Source organism: Amblyomma mixtum, chromosome 7, assembly GCF_055824585.1.
Source record: "Amblyomma mixtum isolate Tamu chromosome 7, ASM5582458v1, whole genome shotgun sequence".
Lineage (NCBI taxonomy): Eukaryota > Metazoa > Arthropoda > Arachnida > Ixodida > Ixodidae > Amblyomma > Amblyomma mixtum.
The window spans coordinates 19,494,809-19,522,032 of NC_143018.1; the positions used below are offsets into that span (position 1 = coordinate 19,494,809).

The window sequence follows — 27,224 nt, forward strand, 5'->3', positions numbered from 1 at the left end:
AGCTCACGCGCGTGCGCCAGCGAGCTTTACGATCCCAAGAATTGATACGCGCACAAGCCCTGAGCACCCTGAACTATTTTCGTTAACAAAGCGGATCTGCGCATGGGCTATAATTTTCCGGGTCCTTCGTATTTTGCTATCGCTGAAAATAAATGTGTGTGGTTCCGAAATGTCATTGTTCAGTGCGCAATCGCCGAATTGCCTAGTCCAATAGAATCCTTCGACCATTGCTTCGTCGGCACAAAAGTTAAGCCGACACCGCACGGCGCTGCCTGCGCGCATACCGGCGCATATAAGCGCTCATTTCAACGCTCCGCGCAGTCACAGTTTTCAGAGAAGTCGTACGCGAGCTCTTCTTTTGCGTGCTTGTGAAACTGTGCTCACTGAGCTCAAGATCAGCCATGAACATTGCCGGAGGCGCTCAAAACAAGACCAACAGGGCAACGAAAGCACAAGAGAGGAAGCCAACTGTGAAGGCTAAAAAGACTGGGAAGGCGATAACTGGAGCGGCGGCGACAGAGAACCAGCGGGGCATTCTGGGACCCTGCACGAGGTCCCAGAAGGAACGGTTTGAAAGACAGTTGAAAGACCAGGAGCCCCTGCCAAGGCCTGGCAGGTCCCCGAGAGGAGGACCAGGGGTCGAAGCCCGCCGTCCAGCTCTCACGGATTTGGGGAACATTGCACGGTCGAACGCACCGAAGAAAGCTGCGCCGCCTCGGAAAGAACCAGGAGTGCCATCTCTGCCACCGACACCACCAATGCTGAGGAGAGCTGCCGGTGTGCTCAAGAAGTACAGGGCAGTGCAGAAGTCTCAACAAGGGGTGAGTGCTCCGACGGCTGCAAACATACCTTACTGCCTAGTATTTAGTCCCTTGGCAGTGTACCGTATCGAATTCATAATTCTAATTCATTATGTACTGCCATCCCACCATATTAGCTACAGCTATCCTTATGTAGTGCATTTCGAACATCATTGTTGTCGTTCCACATGTTCCTCGCGTTTTTCCTTTCTCATGCTTCTTCCTTGCCTTGTTACGGCCATCTGGCATCAAGGAGAACAGGCGAGTTGTAGTTGTATTCACTGCTTCCTGATGATCAGCGGATAATGCAAGCACTGCAGGCAACGGCTTTCAGAATTGTGTGTGGTTGGCTCGTGAGCGTGTGAGCGTAGGGCAAGTATTCGGGGAAGATTTCGTCTTGTTTTTCTGGCTTCCTTGCCTCCGCCAGAAGCAGGGAGATGATCTTGCATTTCGGCGGCATTACTAAGCTTTCATTCTCGCACACAGTTAACAAAAAAATTAGCGATATCAGTGCCCGGCTTAGTAGTGCATGCTGCGGGGTTTAAAGTCGCAATCTTATATTAAAAAAAAACTTCGTTGGGGCACTGCCTCGTCTGCGCGTCTCGCACACATGCCAGCAGGCCCATAAAGCAGTTTGCAACAGTCAAGTTCGTTGTGACCATGCAAGGCGTGTGTACCAGTGGCCATGGCTCAAGCATGGAATGTCGGCGGGAGAGACTCACACCAAAAGCGGCTGGCTGCTTGAACCGATGTTCGCTAGTACAGAAGGAAAAACGTGCTTCTCGAATATGTTCTGGGCGTGTTTCGGGCTGAACATGCGACATTTACCGCATAACATTTGATTAAAAATGGTCTTGATGTAAGTTCCTGTTTCAACCAACCCCCCTACCTACCCTCTCCGGCACAGCACGCAGGCCACCGGGAGAGGAGTAGGGGGTTTATTTACTACTACATTAGCACTTCAATTTAAGTAAGGAACATGCTGTTAAACTCGCCGGCTTTCATCGTTATTTTTTGTCTTCCTGCTCGCAGCTGCTTTGGAAGCTGCGGAACACAGTTCGGTCGTTCTAGACATGTTTTGCCCTATGTACAGTCTCAGTGTTTCCTTCATCTCGATATTTTGTGTGGGTTTAGTCAGCCCTACAGACAGCTTTGGTGATACGGTTCAAGCACCGAGTCAGGCTGAGCACTGAATTCAATGTATTGTTTGTTGTCTTTTGCAGGACTCGGCCAACACACCAGTTTCGAAAGCTTCGCAGTTAAGGTTTGGTCGCACTGGCAGTCCCTACCCGAAATCACTCCCATTGCCTTCGGACACGAGCACATCTGACGACGACTAAACTCGCAAGCTCACACACACGTAGAGCGCTAATGATTTTTAATATTTTAGCCTTTTAACTCTGAACAAATGTACGCGCCGTTGAATAAACCTTTTTTTAAGCGCTGTGCAATTTTGAAGTTTGTCTGGTTGTCATTGTTTTCGCTGCCAGTCTCAATCAGTCGGAATGCATGTCTACTGCGGTTGCACCCAGCGTTTGGCGTTTCTACATCCAATGTTTTTTTTTTTTTTTTCGTAAGCGCATTTGAAAATTTCAAGGCGCAACTACGCACAATCCTCGCCGTCCATTCAGTGCTCGCGTTGCTCGTTTCAAGCCCGCTCTGAGGTATTTGCAATATCTCCTACTTTAGGAGCAAGGCTTGAAAGGACCGGTGAAATGAAATGTCAATGTCGAAGTAAAAATCAACAATCCTGTTTACTGACATCTGTTCCAGGCAGTCAGCTCTTGCCGGTAATGACGGGAACGATCCATATGACATTCGTGATGCACGTTAAGCAGAAGTACTGGAAAAGGAAGGAGTCATCTGATTACGAGGCATTTCTTCTGTTGAGTGCATGCTACGCAAACGTGTGAGCGCGTGTAAAATGCATAGGTCACTAAAAAAAATTTCTGAATTCCTTACCACCAGCCCCCCCCACCCCCCCCAAAAAATATTGAAAGGTTCTTTTTAACGGGGCATGTTTTTTACATTGATACCTGTGTACTATCACGTTCAATGTGGGATACAGCACAACGCACAAGACGTGGTGAGTGCCGGAGACCAGCGGTGCTCTAAAGTTCTGCACTCGGCAGCCGACAAAGCGAGCGTGGTAGCTTGGGCATATTACATACGTATGTTTCTCTATGGTGACTCATCGACGAGCGCAGCTGCCAAAAGGTGACGTCATCTTCGTCGACAGGTGGAGCTGTCGGCGCGGTGGCGTCAAGCGCTGCTCCCGTCGTCAGTAGGAGTGCGGTAGCTAGTGGAGGACGATGGCTCCCAAGCGGTGCAGCGATTCCGCGCCAAGTGGCTCGTCGAAGTGGCGCGACAAAGGCTTTCGCCTAGCGCAGTTTAGTTTGCCAAAGGACCCCCCTAGTTTTTTGGTTTGTCATTATCGCTACAGCGCAAACGTCGGACATACAGACGCGACGCAGTGCTTGTGTACTCGTCTCGTCGTCTTCGCGCTTTAGCCGTAACGATGGAGGGAGCAGCACCCTGAATATTTGTGCATGTCTGGGGCTGTGTATGAAGTTGGACGGATTTATTACAAAGCAGCAACCCCACTTGGCTCACTACGGACACGATGCACGTCACACTGACCGCGATATCCTCCTTGGCATCCTCCTTCTCGCGGCTTCCATCAGCCGAATCGGCAGCAAGATCAACACACCGCAATATAAGGACAAACTGGCTCGCGCCTTCCTTCAGTGGGCTCGGCAACGCGCGCGCGATGGCACGCGCTCATTCCCATCCTCTGCTTCTTCTGCAGGTAAATAATCAACTTCCCTTATTTGCCCCGTGTACGCGCTATCGTGGTGTATTAGCGTTGCCGAGCCCACATTGCTATCTTACTGTTGCATACGGCTGTGCTCACATTCATACTGAGAAAATTGCGCAGAAAAAACGAGGACGAAGCAAAGACAAGACCAGGACGAGCGCTAACTCACAACTGAATCTTCAGTTGTGAGTTAGCGCTCGTTCTGGTCTTGTCTTTGCTTCGTCCTCGTTTTTTCTGCGCAATTTTTTCAGTATGAATGTCAACCAACTTGCCCAACTTTCTGCTCTCCTATGTGCTCACATTCTTTGTATTCTTGTTACCATATCCGGTGATATCGAGGTTAACCTCGGACCCAGCACACGCTCCACGTCTACGCAAGCGTCTTCTGAAGTGCTAAACGCCTTAGACGAAATTAGATTTGGGAAAATACGCTCCTCAATGAAATGAAAACTATTCGCAGCAAGCTGGCGCAAACTGACAAAGCTATCGAAGAGATAAACAAAAGGCTCGCTAAAATTGAAGAAGATTGCTCCTCTTTAATCGATTTAAAGGCTGAAGTGGCATGCACGAGGACGCTTGCTGAAGACAGCGCTAAACAAATCACTATCGTGACGGCCAGGATGGATGATGCTGAGGACAGGGCCCGTCGCTCTAATCTTCTTTTCTTCAACCTGAAAGATGCAGCACAGGAAACATGGGATGAGTGTGAAAAACACGTAATTGAGCTCTGCGAAGAAAAACTTGGAGTCACCATCCAAATTACCGACATCGAACGTGCACACACGCTTGGACGCTACCAAATAATAAAAATCTACCCATAATTGCAGCGTTTGCTCATTTCAAAACTAAGGAATCTGTCATGTCACGTGCCAAGAAACTTAGTTGCTCTTGTGCAATATCCGAAGATTACTCATCTAGAACCCGGCTAGTCCGCAAACGCCTTCTTGAATTCGCCAAGTCCGAAAAAAAAATCTAGTGAAGCAGCGCAACGGCACAAGGCCAAGGGAAGAAGAGGACAAACACAGCGCTGAACTGACAACAAATGTTTATTCCGGATGTATTTTGTAATGGGAACTTTTAGTTGACTGTTAACTAGCTGATACATCGAAGTTAAATAAAGTTTAAAAAGTTGATAAATAGAAGTTAAATCTCCGACAGGACCGGGGAGCTGAATGCCCCCCCAGCGAGCCAAATGGCGCCCACATGTGGTTGCGTGCACTGCTCTCTATCTGGTGTCGGCGCATTCTTACCGACGTGGGCGAAAGACGCAGTACCATCGCCGCCATCTTTTATCGGCCCCGGGCCGTTGAGAAGTGAGCTCCAAAGAGAAATAGAGAGGTATTAAAAAGACGTCGCGGTAGTAAGAAGCCCGGCGAAAGTGTACACGACGTCAAAGAGGAACGAGAAAAAGTATTAAAAATAAATAAAATGTTGAGATAGAGTGAGCGTGGCGGCGGTGGGTGCGCGGTGCTCTCGACTTGGAGGCGTGGGCATCCAAGAATGGTGGCGACGCTGTCGCTCTGACTTCTCCAGACACGAAATGCGGCGGAGCGAGTCGCTTCGTGAGGCGATGCGCGGGCCAGCACGAAGCACTGTACGTAATACGCGGTGGCGATAACGGAGCGCATTAAGGAAGATGATTAGGAGGCCTTAGGGCAGAATGCCGCGTTTACTGAGGAAAAGAAGTAGAAGGGAGAACTATCGAGTGCCAAGGGATTCTTGTGTTTGCGGCTATCTTCATGACTACATTATTTCAACTGATCAGTTACCTTAACTGTATATATTTTGTTCTATTCCTGGTACTTGAAATCTGTTTCATTGATTTTTAATGTTTCAACAGTTCATGCAATTTTTCTTTCAGTCAATCCACTATTCTTCGCCGCCTCATGCCTTTTTTTCCCGCCCAGTTACTTCCTTGGTATTGACCACCGTACAGCCGGCCAAACCTTTAGCCGGCGTGACGGCCGCTTTTTCTGCGCTCCTGCATTTTATGACGGAGCAAACTGGCGAAAATGTGGAATATAAGCACAGGCTCACCGAGCTGGTGCTTTATATTCAGCTTTCCGCAAGTTTGCTTCGTCGTAAAAATGGCAGAGACTCAGCTTAGTTAAGCCCGGAAATTGCGAAAGCAACTTCATCCGTTTCTTCAGCCCGCATCCGCCGTGTCTACCGCCGCTCTGCGCCGATGGTTTGTTGGTTGCGACTGAGACAAGGATGAAAAGGAAAGTGCACGGGCCCCTTCCCTACTGGCTCCAGCCGAGCCACCACCGCTGCCACGTGCAGATAGAAGAGAGTTGAAAGATATGAGGAAAGATAAACACCACTCATTAAACTTGGCCCTGCACTTGTGGATACACACGCATCAAGCGATGTTGACCGGCGTGCTCGCCAGGCTGCTGCATACGCACGTCGTTTAGCTAGCCGTTTTTCCCATTCTTCGTCTGTTTCTTCGGCGCGGCGCCGTCGCTTGGCCGCAGCAGATCGTTCCAGCCTCGCCTTGTACACAACATCCGACATAGCGCACTGAGAGGAGCGCAGCTGCAGCCCCCCCCCGTTTTATCCCGCTCTAGCGAGCGCCCTCTCTTGGCAGCGGCTCAGCCTGCGTGTGATGCTGTACCTCCACCATCGATGGCGCGAGCTGGGGCCCCGTCTCTCGATCTTTCGTGACGTCACACGGTCACTTGACGCGCCGCTCTGTAAGGAGGCGCCACGACCATCGATGGCAGAAAAGTGCAAGCAGTATTGCTTTGGCAATAAAAGCATGACCAAGCAAAAAGCGGCCGTCACGCACGCTACCTAAAGATTTGGCCGCCTGTAATTGGACAATCCCTTCGCGTGGGTATGTGCCACGTTTACGGAGGTAAACAACAACAATATGTCGCAGTCCTCGGTTGGAGACAACTCACTCATTGGCTCATTGGGTTTTCACGCGCGTGTCAGGTTTACCTGTTGAATCCCCGAGGACGTTCCAACGTTTACCTTTTTTATGGCCTTTATGCGGCTATGTAGTTGTCTCAGGAACAGCTGATCGGTGTATGCGCGCACCTAGTGACACTGGTCGTCAGCTTTGTGTTGAGGCGGATTTTTTTTTTTTTTGCCATTTATGCACTAGTTCGCGGTTCACTGAGCGCACCAGTCGCGTAAAAATATACAGCATGGTCCAACATTCGGGCATGAAGAAGCGCTTTCTTCGGTTTCGTCTCGCAACTCGCATCGTCATTGCCAGCATCAATACCAGCAGCAACCACAGCATCAGTAGGCACGCTTCTATCCACTACAGTCCGGATTCCTCTTAATCTCCAATTAGCCATGCGCTGTGTGAGCCGCGGCTGCTGACTCCTGCTGTGTTAAGTCTCCCTCGCTTCTTTGGCCCAGCACCAGATGATTCATTTATTAGCGCACGCCAAGCGAACAGTTTTTTTTAAGGCGGAAGCCTTTAATGGCTCATACTGTCGGCCAAAATAATGTCTCACTATAGCTGTCAGTCAAACTGATGGCGTCATCGGTGGTGTAGTATGTCGTAGCCATGAATACCCATGCCTTGGTCATGAAGTACATTGCATAGTCATTCGTCATTAATTAGTGATAGTAACCAGTCATTAATTAGGTGTGACGTCATCAGTGGTGACGTCGTCAGTGCCACTGATGACCTCACTGAGTTAGAGTCGCTTGCCGCTAGGTGGTGCCACCATAACGCACCACTGCATTTAAGCGGGCACGCCAGTCACCTCCTTCCAATCGCGCCATTCGGATGCCTCCCAAGCGCTCTCCCGTTTCTCCGACCACCAAACGTGCTCGCGCTGCCGAACGTCAACATAAATCTCGTGAGGCTATAGAAGCAGTCAAAGTGGTGCGGAAAAGGCTTTCGCCTACGCACTTTAGACAGTCAAAGTGGCCACTGAATATTTAGCCCACGCCTATCCTGGAGGCAAAAACCTTGCAGAAGCTACAACGACCTTCTGAGTTAGTTCCCTTGCCCTGATTATTCTCTGCGGGCCGTACCAAACCACCCGGCACAAATTCATGCCCCGAAAAGCAAATGCTCACCGCTGCTGCCACCATCGCTGTACATTTTGCTCGGCCCGGTCGCACTTAATAGCGGCCAGCCGGATGTGCGAGTCAGCCGCTACCGTGATATAGCTTACTCACGCACCAGACATAGCGCGTAGCCCACAAGAGCGGTAGCAGGTGAAGGGTGAGGAGATTCGGGGGGGAGGGGGGGGGCATTCTGCATACGAACGCGAGGAAGTGGTCGCCCTGTACGAACGGCAGCTGGCAGCGTACTTACGGGCGCCTCTCTCCTGAGGTGGCCAGCCAGGACGACGGCCCCAAGGTGAAGGGGGCTGTTTCGTAAGAACCCTTCGCTGCTCGTTGGACGATTCAGCTGGCGAGTCAAGGGCGCAGACACTCATTGCGTGTTTGTATTCAGACGCGCCCTGCGCCGCTGAAACAGTGTGTGGCGTTAAGGAACCCACACGACCCGAGCTCATGTAACCGGCGCACCGCAAGCTGAGGTGTCACAAACTTTCCGTTGACCACTCCGCGGTTCGGCAGGCCGCAAGCCACCGTGCTCCGCAGATTGCAGACGCATTCAATTCTTAGCCACTCCAAGCTATCACTAATCACCAACGAGGAATATGATCCCACGTGCCCAAATTGCAACCCCGGAGGACCCGCCACTCAGGCCCACATCCTCTGGGGATGCGAAAAAAGAAATTAAAGGGGGCACTTTGACTGTCTTAAAATGCGTAGAGGCGAAAGCGTTTTCCGCACCACTTTGCCTATGTGACACTGGTGACGTCCCCACTGGATGCCGTCACACATAATTGATGACGAAGTAATGACAAATTGCTAATTAATGACTAATTACTTACTAATCACTCAACACTAATTGACTGCTAATTAATGACGCTTAAGCTTCGCCTTTAGGAGTCGAACGCGACAGCGTGTTGTAGCGCTGCCAGGGAGTCCACGGAACGCCACCATCCGTTCGGTGCGATGCCTTGCCCTTTGAACGCAACGCTTTTTGAGGAAGGGAAATGGCGCTGTAATTCTCTGTCATCTCGGTGGACACCTGAACCGCACCGTACAGGAAGGGAGGAAGTGGCAGTGAAAGAAGAAAGAGGTTCCGTAATGAAGAAACTGAAAACTGTATTTGAGGAAAGGAAATTACGCAGTAACTGTCTCACATATCTCGGTGGACACCCGTCAAAACGCGGACACATCTGTCGACGCGGCTGCCGACACGGACGCAGACACGGCTGCCGACACGGATTACTAACGACAGCATGAGACATTAAAGGCTTTCGCCTTAGTAACCCGTCCCCATATGCGAGCTCCTGCCAGCTCCCTCTGCGGAAAGCTGGGACCAGCTCCCCAGCCAGCCAGACAAGATCACACACAACTTGCACGCACTTCGGGCCACAAAGGACCCACCTTCCCTGATCGTGATACATGTGGGAAGTAAAGTTGTGTGTGTGTCTCTCTCTCTCACACTCACGCTCCTACGGGAAATTGAGCGCTGGTGCATACATCATAAACACCTCAGATAGACTAGCTAAGTCATAAGTCCCAAAAGTATAAGCCGCAAAACAATTATTCGCACAAGCTCAGCCCGCCGCTGTGGCTCAGTGGTAAGGCGCCCGTCTACTGAGCCGGAGTACCCGGGTTCGAACCCGACCGCGGCAGCCGCGTTTCGATGGAGGCGAAACGCAAGAAGGAATGAATGAATGAAAAACTTTATTGTACAAGGGTTCTTTCTCGCAGCGCAGGTGGAGCCCTCAGTCCAGGACCCCAGCGGCCTTTGCAGTCTTGCGAGCCCTGTCGATCAGCTTGAGCTGCTCTTCAGGCTTCGAGCTGGACAGCGCAGCCTCCCACTGCTCCGGTGTTGGTGAGTTGTTTATCGGCGCTGCCTGCATTTTCTGACAGGCCCATGTAACGTGGTAAAGCGTTGGGTATTCACCGCATAGCGAGGATTTGTTGTGATATGTGGAAGGATAGATTTCGCTGAGTAAACTCAGATTGGGGTATGTATTAGTCTGCAGTTGTCTCCAGGCAACCGACTGCTCTCTACTAAGGTCTTTGTGGGGAGGAGGGTAGGTCCTCCGGAGGGCTCGTTGGTGTTCTATGATGGCTCCATACCGTCTAGTGACTGCGTCTAGTTCGCCTTCGGTGCGCTCCTCCCGGTTGGCGTATGCTCGGGCGTTGGCGTCCGCACATTGGTTCCCTTTGACAGCCTCATGGCCTGGTGTCCACGTGATGAAGCATCTCGTAAAGGTGATTGTCCTCGCCTTGAGTATGTGAATGGCTGCAGTGGATATGCGTCCACTGCTGTACCTTCTGCAAGCCTCTTGCGAGTCTGTAATGATGTGTGCATGGGGCTCGTCACTCTGCTGGGTGATGGCGAGTGCAATTGCTCCTTCCTCAGCCTCGAGGATGTTGTTGGTTTTTATCGAAGCGCAGTTGATTTCCCTGCGCTGGTGATCCACCACGCTGGCTACCGAGCCGTATCGGTGCCTCTATGTGGTTGCGTCAACGTATAATACGTCTTTTGCCCCGGCGAAGATTCTTTCGTGGAATTCGGATCTTGCCTTTCTTCTCGCCTTATGTATATCTGGATGCATGTTTTTTGGAATCGGACTGATCTCAATGATCCTCCTGATTTCATTTGGAACGCTCGCTGTGCTGTTGATTCCTTTCAAAGAGTCCCTCATGCCCAGCAACCGCAGCGTGTTTCTGCCTGTTTCGGACAGCATCAGTCTTGTTTTCTGCGCGAGAAGGTGGGCCTCGATAGGTTCTTGTACTATGTTGTTTATGCCCAGTTTAAGGAATTTCTCCGTCGAAGTATTAACCGGCAGTCCGAGAGCGCATTTGTATGCTTTTCTAAGAATTGCCTCTAACTACTCCTTTTCTTGCTCGAGCGGTGTTTGGTAGGGGACGCCGTATAAGATCCTACTGACCACGAGGGCCTGTACTAGCCTACATGTGTCTTCCTCCTTCATACCTCCCCGGCCGCGGCGGCTGAATTTCGATGAAGGCGAAATTCTAGAGGCCCGTGTGCTGTGCGATGTCAGTGCACGTTAAAGAACCCCAGGTGGTCGAAATTTCCGGAGCCCTTCACTACGGCGTCCCTCATAGCCTGAGTTGCTTTGGGACGTTAAACCCCAATAAACCAAACCAAACCATCTTCTTCTGTTGGAAATCCTTGCAATCATCCTGGTGATATGTGCTGTCGTATTTGCTAGCTGTCTGATCGTGTGATCAATACGACGGTTGCTTTGAATCCACATGCCGACGATCCTAACTTCCGATACTTCCGGAAACTTCGTTTCCCCTATGTAGATATCTATGGAGGCGCCCGTGTGCTGTGCGATGTCAGTGCACGTTAAAGATCCCCAGGTGGTCGAAATTATTCCGGAGACCTCCACTACGGCACCTCTTTCTCTCTTTCTTCTTTCACTCCTACCTTCCTTCCTTCCCTTCGGCGTGGTTCAGGTGTCCACCGAGATATGTGAGACAGATACTGCGCCGTTTCCTTTCCTCAAAAACGAATTTACTAATTTACCAAAAGCTCACCGGTAAAAGCTACTTGCATTCACATCTGCATTATCACAAATGTGCAATTTCAAGATACTTTTCTTTGTAAAGTAGTCTATTTTTTGGAAGGCTTGGCTAACAGCCATTTTCTGCCTTGGAAATGAAGTAGCACCGTTGCAATTCTGCCTTCTCTTTCAATATGATAATTATCAGCAAAAGAATGCTTTCGCGGCAACCTAGAGCTCCCATTAGCGCTCAGTAAAAATCAAATAAGGTTGCGTGATGTGCGGTGCCGAATTTTCATAACCTTGCGCTCATGGCTTGCAGTCAAAGCGTGGGTCGTCCGCGACTTCGGCTGGCTGCGAGGCTGGAAAGTCCTCCCAACGGGGGTCCGCATCGCCGCGTGGGGCATCGCTCCTTCTTCTCGGTGTCCCCAGTGCGGTGCGACAGAGACCCTCGAACACGCGCTTTTTGAGTGCGTCGTAGCGCGCACTTTTTGGAAGCTGATGTCACGCATGTTTTTTGTTAGCCTCGACTCGCACACCAGGCCGCGCGACGCATTTGTGCGGCTCTTGCTGTGTGTCGGGGCCTTTGTTTTGTGGCGCCAGAGAGGCGTCGCTTCCTTGCAGGGCCGGCCTCAACGCGCCATGTTCCCCATGCTGCAGAGGGTTCGGGCGCGCCTGTTTCAACAGGCGTGTTTAGATCATGTGACCCTCCCAGAAGATGAGTTCCTGCGGCGGTGGAGCACCCGCTTCATCGCTGCCAGCGGGGGCCGCGTGACGGTGCGGCTCCTGCCGTATTGAGTGTGTGGTGCGCGGTGTCGGTGCGCGTTCGTCGTATTTAGTGAGCGTGCTTCCCCCCGCGATGCCTGGACATTATGGACCCTTTGAACATTCTGTGCTGTGAATGATTTTGTGTGAACGGCGACAGCAGTCGCCGTCGTGTTCTTGTTTCATAGCTTGTTTGTACCGAGCGACACTAGTCGCTGCCTTGTTGTTTTTGTCTTTGTGAGGGACTATGGTCCCTTTGTATGAATAATCAGTCCATTAAACTTCTCTTCGAAGCGTTCATCGTACTTGTGAGCGTGCTTCCCCCGCGATGCCTGGACATTATGGACCCTTTGAACATTCTGTGCTGTGAATGATTTTGTGTGAACGGCGACAGCAGTCGCCGTCGTGTTCTTGTTTCATAGCTTGTTTGTACCGAGCGACACTAGTCGCTGCCTTGTTGTTTTTGTCTTTGCGAGGGACTATGGTCCCTTTGTATGAATAATGAGTCCAATAAACTTCTCTTCAAGGTGATTACGGTAGCAAAGCATTTCGACCCTAAATTGAGTGGATGGTGCAAAACACTTTGAGAAGGTGACAGACATTTATCATATGGTGTGGGCAGGTCAACATAATTCAGCGTTACGACCCGTTTCTGATCCCTTTCAGCAGGAGTGGGAGGCCAGTCCAGAGAGCTCTAGACTGGCAGGACTGGATGGCGGCTTCGGCCAATGACGTCTCGAACTAAGGATGTCACTCGGTGTAGAGGGACCCTTCGTGGCCTCACCCTCTTTGTTTGCCAATACAGGTTTTTACCACCACCACCGCTCAGCTTACTGTCCGAACTGTCCGCTGATTAGGGCAGATACAGAATAAGTTCTATGCTCATGTTACGCTTCCACTACCTAGCCTTATTTCCCTTACCTTTCGTCTTCCTCCTGGAGTGTGTGGTTTCACTTGGTCCAGGCAGTTGACTTTGGGCTTAGCGAGCAAGAGCTCCTTTTCTGTAATGGTAAAACAACCTCGACATAAAGTGCGCAGAAAGACAGGGCCGTGTGATGAAATACTTTTCACCAGGCTTTAGTTCTGGTCTAGAATACGGCTTTTTTGTCTTCCTCCTACTCAGATGGGCCTTTTACAGTCTGCGTCACCCTTGTGTGGAGCATTGGAGCGGCGTACTCTCCTGCGCAAAAATCGACATCTCAGCGCCGTTTCTAGCTCTTACAGACTGTGGTTGTCCGGAAATAAAGTCAAAGCCAAATAGATTTGCAAGTGAGATTGCCATAACCACTTTGCTTGAAAACGATGGTCTGCTTGCTAATTTCAGGTGGTCGAAATTTCCGGAGCCCTTCACTACGGCGTCCCTCATAGCCTGAGTCGTTTTGGGACGTTAAGCCCCATAAACCAAACCAAAACAATACTTTTTTTTTTCGAAGCGCACACTGCTGGAGCGCTGTACAGAGGGCTGACGCATACTGTACGCTCGCATTTAAGGAAGCAGCACTCAATTACGGATTAAACTACCGCTGTACCAATTAGATGAGTTTGTTTGCATCAACGAAAAATCCAATGGTAATGGTGCGCACAGCATGATTCTGCTTTTCGCATTCGGTTTCCGCAAAAGAAACTAGCTTAAGTCACTGAACTTCATATACTACACCAATTATTTCTGACGACCTTCTAGTTCCGTATATGCAAGCAAATATGCGGACAGCTCTGTTGTGCAAAAAGAAACTTCACTGTTATTGCACTGTTGTGCAAAAAGCCATCATATATGGCGCCAGTTAGGAACACATAAGCACTCCTTGAGTTCTTATGCAAACTAAACCCCACCATATATTCTAACACTCGTTCCTTCTTGTGTTAATGCCCATTCCTACGCCACACCATTTGGGCTGTCAACACAATTCGCCAGCAACCCCCCCCACCCCAAGTGCCATACCCCCTCCCCACAAACTTCTGCCAATGGGAAGCTGTGCCGTCCAGTGCGGCTGCAGGATGATCAGCGATGGTTGATGGGCTGCGCCCGCAAGACGGCATCCCCTGCAGGTGCCCTGGCCGAAGCGCTCTTCCCGGACGGGGACCACTAGCCACATCTGATGAGAAACAATAAATGTGTTTTATTGCGAAAGCAATACTACTTGCACTTTGCAGGGTGACCACCATCGTGCCGCGGCGGTGACCACCATTGACCTTCATTTGACCTTGATTGCATTAGTTGGATTAGATTGTATTACATTAAATTGGATTGGACTGGATTGGATTGGATTAGATTAGAGTAGATTACATTGGATTGGATTCGATTGGATTGGATAGATGTGGATTGGATTGGAATGGATTGGAATGGATTGAATTGGTTTGGATTGGATTGTATAACCGATGCATCACAACAAGTCTAACCACAAGCACCACCACCAGCTACACTACCAGCTGTACCATGGCGTAGGTACGGATATTGCTTTCGCAATTACCGGGTTTAACCAAGCTAAGCCACAGCGAATTTTTTCTTCCTCCTTCTGTCTTCCTTTCTTCACTCCCACCTTCATCCCTTTCTTCAGGGTGCGGTAGAGGTCTTCACAGAGAATGAGAGAGGTAGTGACCAGTTCCTTCATTCGAATACACCTTATTTTATTTCATTTACATTTAATTTGAACATGCAATTTACACTTATAGTATATTATGCTGTTTATTGAATTTCACATTATTTGCTTCTTCACGTGATAAAACAATATATAAATCTTCCTTGAAGCTGCATTGGATATTACCGAGAAAGTACCGAGTCAGCTCCGCGAATGACAAGCACTTAAAAGAGACGTGCAGGGCAAGAAAGCGTCCTTTCTGGAGCACCTCGTGGCGCAGGATGCGGTCGTGCAGAGGCGTTGCTCTACTCCCTCCGAGTACCGCGCGAAAGCGACGGTGGGCTCCATGACCTCCAGAGAGCCGCCGCCGACACGAGCGCAGGCAGCAAAAGCGACCGAAACAACGACAACAAAAGCAAATGAAGAACGAGGAGGAGACGACAGTCTGCTAGAGAGGCACCTATGCCTCTCTAGCTGAAAACTGGAAGGGTGCTGGTTGGAGGGGGAGAGACATCAAGGCACAATTCTTGCGACGGACGGACGACCCCGAGCGCGACGCAGAAAAGAAGAGGACGAGGGAGAGCGGGTTAGAAGCTCCGAAAAACGAAACCAACGCGTCGACGAAGCCGCACGTGAAGAAAGAGAAAGAGAGAAGAGAGAGAGTAGACGTCTTGGACGGTTTCGCGCCTCTCACCGCCGTTGCCTCAGCCGCTAAGGTGGCTCGCTCAGCGGCGGAGGAGCAGCAGCTCTCCCAGGTTCGAGTCCGCGGCGATGGGGTGAGAGGAGTGGTGGGTGCAACCAGCTCTCTTTCCTCCTCCTCCTCTTTCGTCCGGAAGGCGCGCGGGCGGCCCGCGACTCCTCGTGCGCCAGTCAATCGCGACAGCGGACCCGACCGCGCCGGCCGCTGCGGAGCGTTGTGCGTCAGATCTCGCTGTCTGCGGAGGCCGCGTTGATTGAACAAGACAATATTTTGTTTTCTCAAGTGGCAACGGATACGTAGCGCCGGATTCAGTGTATGGATGCTGCCTCGAGACGCCCCATCTGGTTGACCAGAGCACCGCCGACTTGACGTTAACTAGTGTCAGACTGTGTGCGACCGGTGACTGCACCATTTTGTGGCCAGCTGACACGGTACGGAAAGTTCGTAGTGATTTCTTGGTTAGCTTGTGAACTCCTACCACTACAGCGTATTACCGTCTCCTTCGGAACCCGCGACTACAATACTGCTCACCTCTGCTCAACTCGACTTGTGCTTGTGTTAAAGCTTGTCTCAATCACGGTCGACTCCGCCTACTTGCTTGGAGAAGGCTCAGCAATAACACATCGTGCGCGTCTCATCGTACAGCTCATTGAAATTTTACCGCCATCCTACGGGAGGAGGAGTTGACACTGGTTCATTCGGAGTTGAGCGTTCGTATGCGGTGAACGAGAGCGGGGTACAAGAAAAAAAAAAAGAAAAATCTCCACTTTCGCTTGTGTCGGCACCGAGTGAGGAGTTATGTGTTCAACGCTGACGTAGCGCTTGCGGACAGTCAAGCGTTAGCCAGTCAACTTGCTGCACAATATCATTTTTTCTCTCATTTTTTTTTTTTCTGGACATCGCAACGACTCCAGAGAGCTGCGCCCCAGAGGACCGCATCCAGACGCGCGCACCCAAGCGGTCACGCTTCGCCGTCAACTTCGCCGTCGATCTCTGCCACTTTCGCCTGCGGCGCACGTCGGTTTCGTCTGCTGCGGTTGTCAGTTTTGTATCCACCGCTTTCCATCTTCACCGCGGGCTTCCTTTTTTGGGAGCCCCCCACGAAGACTCCTGGATTGTTTGGTGCCGCCAGAAGCCAGTTTGCCTTTCTTTTCCGACTGGATCGGCTTTTTCCTCTTTTGTGAACCGTCTTCCGAGGGACCTGATCGATCACCGGGAGCATCGAACGGCGATTTGCTGCTTTCTCGGAGGCACCGGCTTAAGCGGTGAGTATTGCGCCGTCGTTTTGAACCCTTTAACCTCGTGACAGTGGTGCTTCGCGGCGATCAGGCTGTCGTGCCCTCCCTTGAGATTGTTAGAACTTTATTTTTTACTCACATAGGCAAAGCATCTTCTCCCTCGCGCTACTGCGGCGGTGGTTGGAGTGTCAGTTTTGATTGATGCATTGTCAGCATAGACGCAAAAAAAGAGGAATCAGTACGTACTGGTCTCTTTGCGTGCTTATAACAACCCAAGGTCTCAAGAAGCATGAAAGAAAAAGTGACATGCCACTCCTTGTTAGGTAGTTTCAGTGTTTTTGAGACAACCGGTTCTCTAATGGAGGATTTCCTTGTGCTCGGACAAGTTTTGCGCAATGTTCGCCTTGCATTTTCGTTTTCCTTAGCGCTTTTTTTTTTTCTCGAAAGTCTCATCAATATGATTACCTTCAAGAAGAGTTTTCTGGCGGGCTAGTTGGTGCTTGTCGTTCATGATTAAACTGCGCGAAGAAAACACGGAATGGTTACCTTCCTAGGTGGCAGAATTTAAGCTGATGTGTTAACGCCGTAGTCCCTCAGTTAACTTCTTACGTTGAAAGCGTTTCGAAATTTAACGCGTCGGCTGCTGACACACATGCATGACTTGCGTACAGTTCTTGGTGGCACGTCAACCTTTGTTGCCTAAGAGCGTTTAACATTTGTCAAGGCTGGTACTACGGCGTTACGTAAGAAGTTCATTGCTGGCGGTAACGTCAGAGGTCGGAGATGTGTTTACCCGTTTATGTGTAAACTTTGGTGTTTTCTGTATACCTTTGCAATATGTTAAATCTCACCATACAGTCTAAACCACGTACTATAGGGTCCCCCGCTTGCGTCTGTCACAGATACGCCGTGTATATATATATATATAGCCTGCTTCCGAACTAAGATTGTTCCGAAAGTGTCATCGAAAGTGAGTTTAAAACGGCGTAAATGAATTATTCACTTCAGACCGCGTGTGTTCTTTCTGTATTACCTTGCTTCATTGGCAAGTTGTGAACCACGTTTCATTGAAGCCTTCAACGCGCATTCGATGAAAAGAGATGTCAACGTTATGTGTGTGTGTGTGTGTGTGTGTGTGTGTGTGTGTGTGTGTGTGTGTGTGTGTGTGTGTGTGTGTGTGTGTTGTTTAAGACGATAGTGTTAAGAATCCTGTTCAGCGGTAAATCCAGCGTCTCAGAAAATTAGTCACTCACTTGCCACCTAGGTCACATGACATTGTGGCGTCATCACAACCTCCATACCGTGGTAGGTGTCTACCTGTCCATCGGACTGTGGGCATACTGTCCACCGTGCCTTGCGACAGTTGAACTAATGACGAGAGGTAGCTAGGGAACAGCAACCTGCACCACCGCGCCAGGAATGGTATGAGGACTGCCTGCGATCTACGTACGAATATTAAGTACAGAATGAACAATTCATATATGGACATGCAGGCAGAACCAAGGCGACAGAGAAAAACTACTTGGAAGGGAGAGATCTCTAACGCTATATGTTATGTGACGGTGAAAGAAAAACAGTATCTGTGTCTGCGAAGTGACACAAAAGATGACCGCATGCGGCCGAAGGGACTCAATAACAATATCACGTCATACCCTCAGGGTGGAGCTTTAGTTCCCTTCAATTTTTTTTTTCGCGACAATCAGCCTATCATTCATTGTATGGGAACAGCGGTGGGACATAGACAAGACAAGTGCTGATTAACAACTATTGTTATTCAGTTGTTAGTCACTCTGTTGCTGTGCTGAGCCACGAGCCCGTGGGTTCGACTCCCACAGCCTCCTGATAATCGTACATAGTAGCAGGTACAGTGCAGTACTGAAGCGAGCCAGCTGCCATAAGCGACTTGCGGAGTAGAAAAAACAGGACAGGAACACAGGGCAAACGAAATGTAGGTTCGTCGTAATCGTTTTTGCGCGGTTTCATTGTCGTACTCGTGCAAATCCAGAATATCGAGGCTTTTTTGTCGCACATAGGAGAACTTCAGTCGGGATCGGTGTTAGGAGTTTGTAGCGTCCGTAGCGCGATGACGGTAGTAGAGGTGAGTTGTCTAACACCGTCCTGCACCCCCCCCCCCCCCCCCCACACACACACACACACACCTACACTGAGCGCCCTCTCATTCAGGGCATTATGCAGGCAGTTAGGTCAGTCAACATCCACCAGCAAAATTAAATAAAGGAGAACTAAGTTACACGTTCTGCCTTAAGCGGTGGGCAATGAGTACATATGAACTGCAAAAGAATATCAAATGACCCTGATGTGTATGCTCCGCCACACAACATGGGAGTAAATCTCTTGTGCGCTGCTAATACTTTTGCTCTTCTGTGCCTCACAGTCGCAGATGCTTTAATGGCCATTAATAGGTAACTTGCTCCGCACGCAATTTCAGCACAGAGGTTACTGAAGTAATCATGCATGTAACCCTAGCACCGACGTATACGTTAGCAGAATGTAAGGCGAGTACATCAGACCGAAAACTCTGACGAGACGATGAAAAAGCGAAAATAAAATAAAAAGAAGGGGTGTCCAAAGGTAGACCTTCCTGCAATAATCGCGGGGCCGGTCGTCCCGTCCCAGTAACGTCGTAGTAGTGGAAGGGAACGGTGTAATGGAGACGTCATATTGCGCGCCCTTGCGCATAACCGCGATCTAAAATTGGCCCCACGCCCACTACTCGTGGAGAGCTGACCTCGATTAAGAAGCACCGCGCGGCGTCATCCCCTTCCCCGCCCCCTCCCTCCTCTTTTTTCTTCTTCCTCTTACACAGCACAGAAAGGGGGCAAGGATGGGTGGGAAGAACATTCGTGTTATGCCATCCAGTGCATGCGTGGGGGGTCACTCTGCGTGCCTGTTGAGTTTTCTCTCATTACAATTGGGTTGGCTGCGCACTTCCGATGGCGACTTCTTTTTTTAATCTTGAAAACCTCTTGCTAAGGCTCAGGAATCAGTACGTACTATAAAACGAACTGCGAAACATGGCAGGATATACGGTACTCAATGTGCTTGAGTTGCGAATGTTTCGTATGAGACGGTCATACTTTATAATACGCTTCCTCATCCCTTGTGTAATTCGCCTTTGTTTTGAGTGTTTGATTCAAACAGGTGGCTCTGGTACAATAGAGCTTAAAAACTGCGAGGACACTTTGGCAGCTAGAGTGTTGAGAGGCGAAAGCCGAGGACACTATGCCGTGACGACTTCCAGTGGATGTGACGCCACACCGTTACCGTGGCTATATCGATACCCAAATTATACATCTTTCGGAGATCTTAAGTGTTAATTACTCTTAATTACACATTTTTTCATCTAATTTCACACAAATCCGACATATTACCGACCATTCTGTGTCAATTTTCACTATGCCGTGACGTCTTCCAGTGCATGTGACGTCACATCATTCCCGTGGCTATATCGACGTCCGCGCTATTTCGACGCAATTCGACATTTTTGCCTATAATCAATTAACTAATCCCTCTACAGTCATCAAACTTGGCTTATAGCTCCAGTTTATTCTCCTCTATCTGAAGCAACCATTGGTTTTCTTCTAACTTTTTTAGTTCCCAAGTTAAACGCGTGTGACACGCTTTGTTAACGGACGGGCGATAGTGTGAGCCGTTAAAGGCTTTCGCTTTAAAAAGTAATCATAAGATGATAAAAACAGCCTATGCCTCCCAGAGGTCTGTAAATTAATACGCTAACCAGTGGCCGCAGTAAACGTTTTTGTTTCGCTCCACTAATTAGTAAAGATACATCGAAAGCCTTGGGACCTTAATTTCATCCTGTGATTAACATCTTGTGCAGGTAACAAGAACAGCATCAATAACGAGTCATTTCCTTGTCACAGAATGTTTGTAGCGCGCATAAGCAATAGCGGAGCTTCACTGGAGACTCAGATTCTGTCCTACATACTTTAGGCGCGAACTTGCATATTTCTGAACGCTACATAAGCGCCAAGCGGAGTGCGCGAACCTCGTACAGTGTGGGAAGTGGTGTGCAGAGGCTTCCTGCATGGCGGGACAATATGACGATCACGCGACAAGCCACAGTGAGAGGTCAAGCGCGATTTGCATGGGTTTGCGTGCAAAACCGATTGCCTTTGTGTTGCAGTTACTTATCCGTCACTGAGTGTTTATTTGTGCTCGCTAGGAAGCGGGGTCCAGGGCTTGCAAGACTTGCACGTCGCATTAATACGCGACTATTTTTGACATGGCCTAGATCCGCTTGCTGCTTCAGGATATTCTGAATTGTCCCGCAAGTTTTAACGTCCCGATATATTTTTACTCTGAAAAACATATTACAAAAAAAAAGGGCGAACGCGTGACTTCCATGGAGCGAGGATTAGGAGAGGCAGCAATAGCGTCTTTAGAATGGTCTCGGGAAATCGGGGTGCAATTGACGACGACCTAGATTTAACGAATAACTACCCTTCTGACTGCTTCACCTTGGGTCCGTTTTAACTGCAAACAGCGCGTAGTCGTCAATTCGTTCCCCTTACCGGTGCCGGTTAGTCCGATTTTCCTCCCCATCCTCGCTACTCAGCTCCGTTCCGTACACAGCCTCCTCCGACACCCATGTTACCGCTTCCCAGCAAAGCGTACAATTATACCTCATTCTGACGCGTGGTACCCAGGAACTTCCCCTATTTATGAACTCTTTCCTTTTTTCTTTCCGCCTCAAAGCAGAAAGCCCGCTGTACGAGCATATGCTCCAGTAACGTCGTAGACCAGTTATTTTTTCTCTTCTGCCCCTTCCTGTTTTTGTTTTTTTAATCCTCCATTGACGGGCATAAACGACACCATTCTAAACGAGTTCAGTACACCTACCTCGCTCTCCGCGAGAACCAAATGAAGGAGGCTTCGAAGGAAGCGTCATATCCTTTTTCGTTGACGCTCGCTCTTTCTTCCGTGTTTCTTTCTTTTCCTTGTTTTATGTCCAACGAAGTACACCCTGATTCACTAAGTGCATCAGAGGTGAATTTTAGGTGAAGGTAGCGGGAAGGGAGGCGTGTGGGTGGGGGAGGATCATGAATATAAATTTTCTAAACGAAATCTGCAATTGTTTTGGACCAGGAACGTTCAAGAACTGTATCACACAAAAAGGAAATTTGTGGCTAAGCAAACTCATTCAAGGGAGCGCAAACATTCAATGATGATCTTCAGTGACCGCAGCGTTACGTTTGCTGCCACCGGGCCTGTAGACCCTTGACCGCTTTTCCTTCGGGTCCAAACTGGATGAAGTTTCATGTAGTTACCGGAAGGAAATTTTTAATGTTCCGTACATTCCAAATTTTTCTATGGCCGTAGTTGAGGTTTTGCACCAAGGAGGAAGAGTCGGCTATGGTAATCACCTTGTTCGTGCAGAATCACTTCAGTCTTTTTTTTTTTCTTTTCGAAATTACAAGTTTAAAGTATCTCCACCATCGCTGTTGTTCGTGTCAGGCTTCTTCTCTTATCCAACGTTTTCCAAAGTTCCACTATCCATGTATAAGAAACTTGCAAAGACGGAGGCCTCCTTTCTCTCCATCAGCTAATTTCGAGGAACTCCATTCATTAAAATTCCTTTCTCTCTCTCTCTCTCCATTGTTCCGATGAGAGAGTTAGCAGACCGACTGTAAATCGAAAGCAGTGGCCGCACATCCATGCACAGCCTCTCCACACTCTTTCTAAACAAGGTGCAAACCATTACGGTAAAGTTTGCTACTACCCTCCCGTTACGCAAAGACCAAAGAGATGGGGTACTTATCTGGCAACAGTAATCCTTTCCGATCACATGATACCAACCGATCGCATAAGAGCCGCTGCGTACATCATTTCTGCAACGTTTTCTTTTATGCCTTCGGCGCTCAGAAGTACTCAAATGTTCCCTTTAAACACGTACCTTAGTGTAACGGACGAGAATATTCGAAGGGATGTTAAGCGTAGCGGGGGGCGGCAGAGAGTCAGGTTGTGGAATGCGGTTAGGAAGTTTGTGGGGGTAAGGTGGCTGAAGCTGGCCCAGCACAAAATTAATTCGAGAGCTACAGGAGAGGCCTTTGCTGTGCAGTGGGCGTATGTCGGTTGACGGTATTGACGTCCGCGACGATGATGATGATACTGATGACGAAGCATGTTTGTTGAAGCAGGTAGTTAATTTTGCGTGTGTTTATGTGCTAGCTGAGTTGAGTTTAATAGCGCATAAGCGACTAAGGCTATCATGCGCCAAGCTCAGGGTGAAGAAAATTGTGTTATGTAGGAAGTGAGGTTCTGTGAAGTTCTACTGTGCAGTTCTACTGTGAAGTTCTGTGAAGTTCTACGATAGAGTAGCTTAACCTTAGCTACACCTTCTCTCCGGGCTCTATCTCCTCGGTTCTCCCCTACCCGAATCCTGAGGCCTCTGGCGCAAAATGGCCGGTACAGTGACGCTGAAGAATACTCCGTACACATGGCTCCCTCACCGCTGCTGTGCGGTTCAGTGGGCCACAGGATACGAAGGAGCTCGCACGCACAGTGGTCGCCTGCGGCTCCTTTTGCGGGCGGACCGCCATAATCGGGGCGCGCTCGAGTGGCCCTAATGGCCAAGTCGCGCTGCGTAATTGCCGCCCGCAAATAATGGAACGCAAAACGAAGAAGAAGGAAGAAGACTGGCTCTCCGCCCGAATCCGGCTTTCATGTTTGGCAGGAAACAGCGGGAACTGGCGATTCGCAGGCACCCCGATCTTCCGTTGGGTGGCGCGATTCTAACGGCGAGGCCCGAAGGAGTGCGTTTATTTACTTTGGAGCAGGGGCTGATGACTGATTTGTCCCAGTTCCTTCTTAAACTCCTCTTCGCGCAGTTTATTAAGGATTAGTGCCGAAGACTGGTTCGAGGCTTCCGTGCTCGTGTGCTTCGTCGTTGTCGTCGTAATTGTTCGATCGCCGGAGATCTCAATGAGCACGAGCCTTCCGGCTGTACCTCCTGTCCGGGATTGTTCTTTCCCTCGAGATGCAGCAGCTGTACACAGCCGTCTTGCCTGTATCGAGGCTGATCTAAGATATGCAGTTACTTCCGCTTCTCCCGGATCGAAATCCAGGACTAATTGGCTCGCAGACAGAGCATGTAGTTGTTTTTGCTTTTCTCGTTTGTTTCTAATAGCTGCGATCCCTGTACCAAGCAATAATTTTTTGTTACTTCAGGGCATTGTTTTTCTAGGAGGAGTAACACTAGTCTAACGCCAGAATGACTTCGTTGCACTGGGATTACGCGATGTTCTTTTGTAAAATGAGAATCGAGCATTGCCGCGTTCACTGTGGGCTAATGAAAATGTCTCCTACCTACATGGCGATCTTTTGTACTTCGGCTATAGTTGGTGCAGATTATTGAACAATGCGAACTATTTGCGCGTTTGTGTTCATGCGTGTGTGTGTGTATACGCGCGCGTGTGTGTGTGTGTGTGTTCGAGCGCGCGCGTGTGTGTGTGTGTGCGTGTGTGTGTGTACGCGTATGTGTATGTGCATGTGTGTGAGTTGACGGCTACAGATATTCACGACATGGATGTCGCTTTGTTGCCGCTGGGAAGGTAAAAAGCCTGGGAGTTCTGTATGTTTTTCTTGCGCTGGTTTCGGGGCAGTTTTTACACCTTTTCTGTCGACTAAAAAAGCTCGGCAAACAAAGAAAAAGTTTCGCAAGAGTAGTAGTTCTCGTAATCAACGAACATAGTTCCCGCCAAGCATTATAAAGGCGCTGAATGACACGCGGCGTATCTAAATAGCTTGCGCCATGAGCGCATTCATTTGGCTACTGTCTCATTTTATTCTGTTGAGATTAGCAAAAATCAAAGAACTCGAAAGGCTCGAAGGCAGGGATTCGCTGGACTCGTTGCTTTCTTCAATGCGACGCCGTTTCGTTGGGTCGTGCAATGTACGAGAAGTGGAGATTATCATAGTACTTCACTTCACTTTATTACCTTAAAGACCCTCGTTAGAGGGTATTACATAAGGGGTGGGGCACACAGAAATGAAAAACAGAATAAGTAACAGATAAGTTTTAAGTTATATAAATATAAGATTTTCACTCAGCAAGCACACGCGTGATTCTTTCCAGGAACAAAGATTGGCATGTGATAGCAGCAAGTTCTTGAAGGCCGTTCCAGTCGTTCGCAGTCCGGGGGAAGAATGATGAAGAAAATGTACTAGTGCGGGCGCGAGGTCGTGATACTTGCTGGTGATGGCCGGTGCGAAGGGAGATGCGTGGTGGTGGTGCGCAGATGTAGGGTTCCTGTCGTAGTACGACCACTTATCTAATATACGGGCCGCGCTGTTCTAAGCTCAAAATGCAGTCTTCCTTGAACCCAAACCTTACGAAATTTTTTCTATAGAGGCTGCCAAGAACTGAATATAACCAGTTCGGCCAGACCAATTTGATGCCACCTTTCTCGAGTGTTTTTCTCCTACAGAAGTCACCCATGCAGATAGTGGATGCAAGCTTGCGCCCCCAACAAAGTCTAGCAAGTCCCCCAGTGGGGCCGGGATTGGATTCTAGCCCAGTTCTCTCCATCACCGTTTGATTTTTTTTCTTTTTGCTGTTATAGTGCACTTCCCATGATACACAAAGGGATAAGTCTATACCGTCAAACCAGAATGAAAAGAAATTGGGCATATGCCGTGCTTACTTTGCAGCAAGATATTCCTTTACAATTAATTTGGGAATATGCACTTCGGCAGACCCTGTACCCAAAAACATGAATCAGACCAGTTGTACACTGCAGCTGAGAGTACAAAGGTAAAATATTTTGGTTTGTTAATAAACGCCTGTCCGCCGGCCTGTCCGTATACAATGGAAAAAACCCAGACCTGCAAGCTATCCCAGAGTGAGTGAGTGAGTGAGAGGCAGACAGCGCTGCTTGTAGAAACACGGACTTGTCGTTCACTGCGTAGAGTTTGCCGTAACTTTTCCGTCTCGTCCAGTGACGTCACTATTCCAAAGCGGAACAGTCTGCGGCCCGCTGTGTGACGTAACGTCGCGGAAACGCGGAGGAAGGTTTTGGGTCAGATCCTTGAAGGGGGTCGTCCATCCTTGGTGTGGCTTGTATACGGATGACGGCTAGTGTGAGCGGAGGCTCCCTTTCTGAGCAGATGACATCACGTTGTTTTCATTTGCGCCACGAGGGTTTATGCCGGAATTCATGCCATTTTACGCAGCTGTCGATATTAAAAAAAAAAAAAAGACACCCTTCACAACCATAAGCAGTGACGTGGTTTTCATTGGCACCACGAAACGCCCTTCGCTGACTGCGTTGCACTAACAGCGAACGCTGTTCAGCGGCTTAGCGACTCCGGATTGCCTTTCTACATTGGTCACTGCAAGGTAGCGGGATATTGGACAGAGTCAAATCTGGATGAATTCCAGGCAACACACTCAATCGCTGTGGTCAAGCGCGTGTTAATATTTGAACTTGATGAAGAACCTGAACCCGTGGACGCGGATAAATATTGACGCCGTAAATACGCTGTGGCTGCACTAGTTGGTGACGATGACAGTGATGCAGAAAGAAATCCCATGCAAATGTTTCTGAACTCTGAAGCTTTACAGTGCACGTTAAAGAACCCCAGGAGGTCGAAATTTCCGGAGCCCTCCACTACGGACGCGTCCCTCATAGCCTTAGTCGCTTTGGGACGTTAAACCCCATAGACCTAGACCTTTACAACATGTAAATGCTTCTGAACATTGAACGAATGGAACATTGTTGGTCCCTCAATAACGAACTCTCAATTTCTTCCGCATATACTATCTACCCATAGATGCTTTCCAACAGAGTGCACGTTGACCACGGGACAGATCGCTAGAGCATGTGACTAGTCTTCAAGTTCAGTATTCAGTCCAACCTTAGGATGAGCGCTGCTTTGAGCCACCACCGGAGTCCTTCCCTCATCGCACGAGGTGGCCGATGCCGAGGAAAGGTCTCCGGACCAAAAGGGGGCCGCGAGGACGATTTCGGATCGGCACCATTTTCATCGATACGGGCCGCATCGGCCACGGTTCGGTGAGCGTTGACCGCGCACATCGCGCCACACAATGCACCGAAGCCTCCTCCGAGCAAAGAATTGCTGCAGTACAACAGACCGCACCGCTGCTTCCCCTTCTTGCTGGCCGCAAAGGGGTTCCACATGGTGACGCTCTTGTCGTTCCATTAGTGCAGTCGAGAGGCTGGCTGCGTGTTACATTGTCTCGCTGCCCGTTACGGCATCTCTACTTTCGTGCCACTCGTCCGATCCGCATTGTTTTCCTTTTACTATGTACTCTCGCGATATACCCTGCTTTCATTTTTCATTGCTTTCTTTTTTTTTCTCGCTCGCTGCGTCCTCCCCTTGCGTGGTTGCGGTTCGCCCGCATCTATTAAGAGCTCTCTACGGACCATTAGATCAGCCTCCTTTTGACCCGCATCTGTACTTACGCCACTCAGCGATCCGTTACGACTTTGCCGCAAGAGGCACGGGACCCTTGGCGTTTGCTGGCGAACGGGCATTACTGTAGCCGAAGTAAAAATATGCATTGCTGATACTATCCCTTACAGTGTACAGTTACTAGCACAAGCTTTCTGCCTCGATAATCGCGCTCATGGTAGTCTGTCGAAATGGCGGGTAAATTGGATGCAGACTTGAAGCTTCCATCTCTCCACGTGTGCTTCAGTATTAATTATATTGTAGACACTGTATGGGAAACCATACACGACAAGTTTAATGTTAGTTCGCCAGCCTACTGGTCAACACATCT

At 49.4% G+C, this 27,224-nt stretch overlaps 2 protein-coding genes across 3 annotated transcripts in view; both read left to right on the forward strand.

The window, feature by feature from the left end:
• The first annotated feature begins 401 nt into the window (after window positions 1-401).
• Window positions 402-2,140, forward strand: LOC149335151 (uncharacterized). Its single transcript, XM_089553757.1, has 2 exons — window positions 402-821; window positions 2,060-2,140. The coding sequence occupies exons 1-2, from the start codon at window positions 402-404 to the stop codon at window positions 2,138-2,140; spliced, it is 501 nt and encodes a 166-aa protein (XP_089409883.1).
• A 13,248-nt stretch (window positions 2,141-15,388) lies between these two features.
• Window positions 15,389-27,224, forward strand: part of LOC149335152 (uncharacterized) — a 112,607-nt gene continuing 100,771 nt past the window's right edge. For both annotated transcript variants that reach the window (XM_089551817.1, XM_089551816.1), the window contains exon 1: window positions 15,389-16,465. The gene's annotated coding sequence lies outside the window, so the exon portion shown is untranslated. The remainder of the gene's footprint in view (window positions 16,466-27,224) is intronic.

Excerpts from the sequence above, each read along its gene's own strand:
- LOC149335151 (XM_089553757.1), top strand. The coding sequence starts at position 402 with ATGAACATTGCCGGAGGCGCTCAAAACAAGACCAACAGGGCAACGAAA. Across the intron at positions 822-2,059 it reads TGCAGAAGTCTCAACAAGGG|TTAAGGTTTGGTCGCACTGG; the intron begins GTGAGTGCTCCG and ends AAAGCTTCGCAG.